Source organism: Alligator sinensis, unplaced genomic scaffold (genome assembly GCF_000455745.1).
Source record: "Alligator sinensis unplaced genomic scaffold, ASM45574v1 scaffold650_1, whole genome shotgun sequence".
Taxonomy (NCBI): Eukaryota; Metazoa; Chordata; order Crocodylia; family Alligatoridae; genus Alligator; species Alligator sinensis.
Window position 1 is genome coordinate 676962 of NW_005842674.1, and position 3359 is coordinate 680320.

General features: G+C 46.0%; 1 protein-coding gene across 2 annotated transcripts in view; it reads right to left on the minus strand.

The window, feature by feature from the left end:
• Positions 1-1104: 1104 nt before the first annotated feature.
• SELENOI (selenoprotein I) overlaps positions 1105-3359 on the minus strand; it is a 54766-nt gene continuing 52511 nt past the window's right edge. The window contains exon 10 of one of the 2 annotated variants that reach the window (XM_025215781.1): positions 1105-1391. In XM_025215781.1, the coding sequence (XP_025071566.1) occupies positions 1275-1391 (117 nt within the window). In that variant the 3' untranslated portion in view covers positions 1105-1274. The remainder of the gene's footprint in view (positions 1392-3359) is intronic. The other variant, XM_014524820.2, reaches the window with a different exon arrangement.

Consider the following 3359-nt stretch of genomic DNA (forward strand, 5'->3'; position numbering starts at 1 on the left):
AAAAGAAAATCGGCATTCAAACTTCACCACCACACAGTTCAACAAATTAACAACTAAAGCCAATCAAATCAAGTGTGTGAATAGTAAACAGAAATAATCTCCTTGGATGAGATGTGTGGTCTAGCTATCAGGACAGTGATGTCAAAAATAAATCTATACTTCAAGTAATCTCCATTCTTTCCCCCAAATACCGTATGTATAGAAGTGTGCAGTCATGACTGGTAAGGTGTTTTTCCAAGCTGTGGGATTTGTCACTATTTGAGTACCTGGAGGGGATGTGTGTGTCTGAATGCAGGCACAGCAGACCAGAGATAGCGCTGCCACAGATCTAAAGTTAGAAGAGGTCCAGATACCTTGCAATGAGCCACCAACCCACCCCTTAACAAGCAGGTCATACTAGTGTCACAGAAGGGAAGATCTAGCCCTGCATAACTGTTGCAGGCTGCCATTGGGCACTTGCTACCCCGAAGATAACCAGTGCCGTTAAGCTCATGGGAACACACAGACCTGCAGCATTCAAAGAACGCACACAGGAAACGTGCAGTCAGCAAGGAGAATACTGTTAGGATGTGGTTCAATTAAGCACAGCTGGAAAAACAAGAGGGGAGCGGGGTTGGGAAACGGGAATAAAGATGCTTTGACCATTGTTATTTCCAGTGAAATGCCTCAATTTCTGAGTTGGATATCATTATATATTCCTAAAAAGAGTATTTGAATGGATGTGTGCACAAATGTGCAAGAGGGTACAGCAACACAGAGGGAAACAAATTCAACGGTCTGTCCTGGGCAACCATGCAGGGACAGAGGTCACCTTGTGCTAGGTAGCCAGACATGGGATCCAGTGTATCACAAGCCTTTGCATACCACCAGGATGTTCCTCACTGGCCTCATGGCTCAGGCAGCACTGTTATGGATGCCTCAGGCCCTCTATTCTAACTCAGCTGCTACGTTACTTCTGATGACTTCCAGCAGTCACCTTTGAGTAAAGCGATCCATGTTCCCGAACCAGCTTTACCTGAACAGTTAGGACTTGAGGTGTCACTGGGAACAATCAACTGGTCTGAATATACAGAAATAGCTTTGAAGGCTACTCGCCTTACTGGATCCCATCCATACCCATGTGGTACAAGAATGGCAGTTGGGGCCAGACCTCGTGCCCAGCCCTCCCTGCCGATGCTGGATACCACACACACGCTGCCCCAGTGTCTGTCCAGAGGATAAATTTAGATCTGTGGTGATGGTTGAAGTATTTACAGGATATTTGCAGCAGTTATTTACAGTACTTCTGCAGCCTGCAGGCCGATTTTCTGTTCTTCCACTTCTAGTCAATCTGTACTGCGCTTCTTTAGTGAGAAGGGTCGGATATTGAAATGCTTGCTTAGCTGGTTCACCTGGGGATGAGAATAATCACAGGAAAGCAACGTGAGCCATCTCAGCTTCAGACAGGTAGGGGGATATGAACAGGTGTGCACATGGGAGACCACAATTAGGCACAGGGAGCCCCCAGCCACTATTGCAGGCCATGGAGGAGTGGCTGTGCCCAGTCTGGAGACCACTTAAGCTCCCTTCAAACCATTCACTCCTGGGTTCCTCATTAAAGGTTTAATACTTTCAGAAGGAAGAACCTGGCAGGCAGGGGGTAAGCCTCATCAGCTTTAGCAATTTGAGTCCCCTGATCCCAGAACTGCAACCAGTACTCTTCAGAGGACTGAAATACTCACACTCCCCAAGTTGGGCACTTACGGCCCAACCTGTCCACCAGGAAGTCTGTTCCCAACCCTCCCCAGTCAGCAGCTGGTTTTACCCCATAGCACTGCTGAGTATCTGCACCTTCTAAGTTGATCTGCACACTGCCTAACACAATTTAATAGGTCTCAAACATTTAGGTGAATATTTGTTTCCTGAATCATTTGAAGCTATTGACTCAAAATGCTACCAGCCATGCTCAAAAAAAGATGAGCTTATACTGGAGCAGGGACAGGGGAATGAGTCACTTTTGTGAGAGAACAGAGATCTCAATTTGTTTAGACCAGGAAAACAAAGGCTGACATGGAAGACAATGGCTGCTCAAATACCTGAGGGAAATGCACATCACAGGAGATGAACTGTGGGGGTACAAGGGCACCTAGGAATAAACTGGCCATGAACAGTTTCAGGTTGGTTGTTCATGAGCCACATGAACATGCAGCAGGGCCTGGCTCACCTTTTATCTACAGGTGATACTCAGAGGAGCAGCACACGACCTTCCTCAGGCTCTGTGCTATCAGTGTCCTGTGGACATCTAGCGGACATCTAGTACATAGATTTGTACTTTATAGATAGACAGATACCTTTGTCTGTCTGTCTCATGACCTTGAGCTCACTTCATCACTTCATGACCTTGAGCTCACTTCATCAGATACTGTGAAGGGACAGCATGACGCAGTGTATAAAGTGCAGTGAGTGATCTGAACACAAAAAGGTGGGGATGGAGGAAGGGGGCAGCAAACAAGAGAAGAATCTATACGAACAAAAGCTAATCCAGGTAATGGGATAAAACGCCACAATCCCCATCTAAACCATGCTTAACACACTAGTCTGTGGATGATTTCTTGTTCTGCAAGTTCCCATTTATATCTGTTTTTAAAGATTTGCTGCCTGAGAACAGCCATCCTGAGGTCAGCAATAGAATGCCCAGGGACGATAAAGTGATCTGCCACAGGCCTTTGTTTTTCTGCAGCTGATGCCATATCGGTGTACATTCATTCTTGCATGTAGAGATTGCCTTGCCTGTCTTGTGTAGAAAGCAGATGGGCATTGTAAGCAGGTGATGGTGTATAAAATGTTAGTAATACTGCAGGTAAAAAATGAGCCTTAGACGTTCTACCCTTTGTTACTCGGCCCAGTGATGACATGGTCTGTATTGAGGTGGGGGCACAATAGGCATTTAGGTTCATTGCAAGGATACATTCAAATAACTCACTCCACTTTACATGCTGCTCTACACTTGTCTTTTCACACCATCTAATAAAGTGAGTTTGAATTTGCAAGAGCTTGTGCTCTACAAATACCTTATTTAATCTATAAAGGCGAAAATCTACCCTGCCTTCTGCCCGACTTCAGACTAACACAGTGAACTACCTCCCTCTATAAGGGTCCTGCCACCAGATAGCAAAAAAAGCAGGACATTGGTATGTAATGCAGAAGGACCTGTGCCAAGAGGCTGCATGCCTAAGCTCTGAAGACAGCTTTCATCATCCCTGTACGGCCCCTTCTCATGCTGACCTTCAAGAGGCCAGCTCATTTCCTCCAGGGACAACATGGTGTGTGGCCAGGGTCCTGCAATCAGGAGCTCTGCTTTTTAGATGAGATTAGGGAAA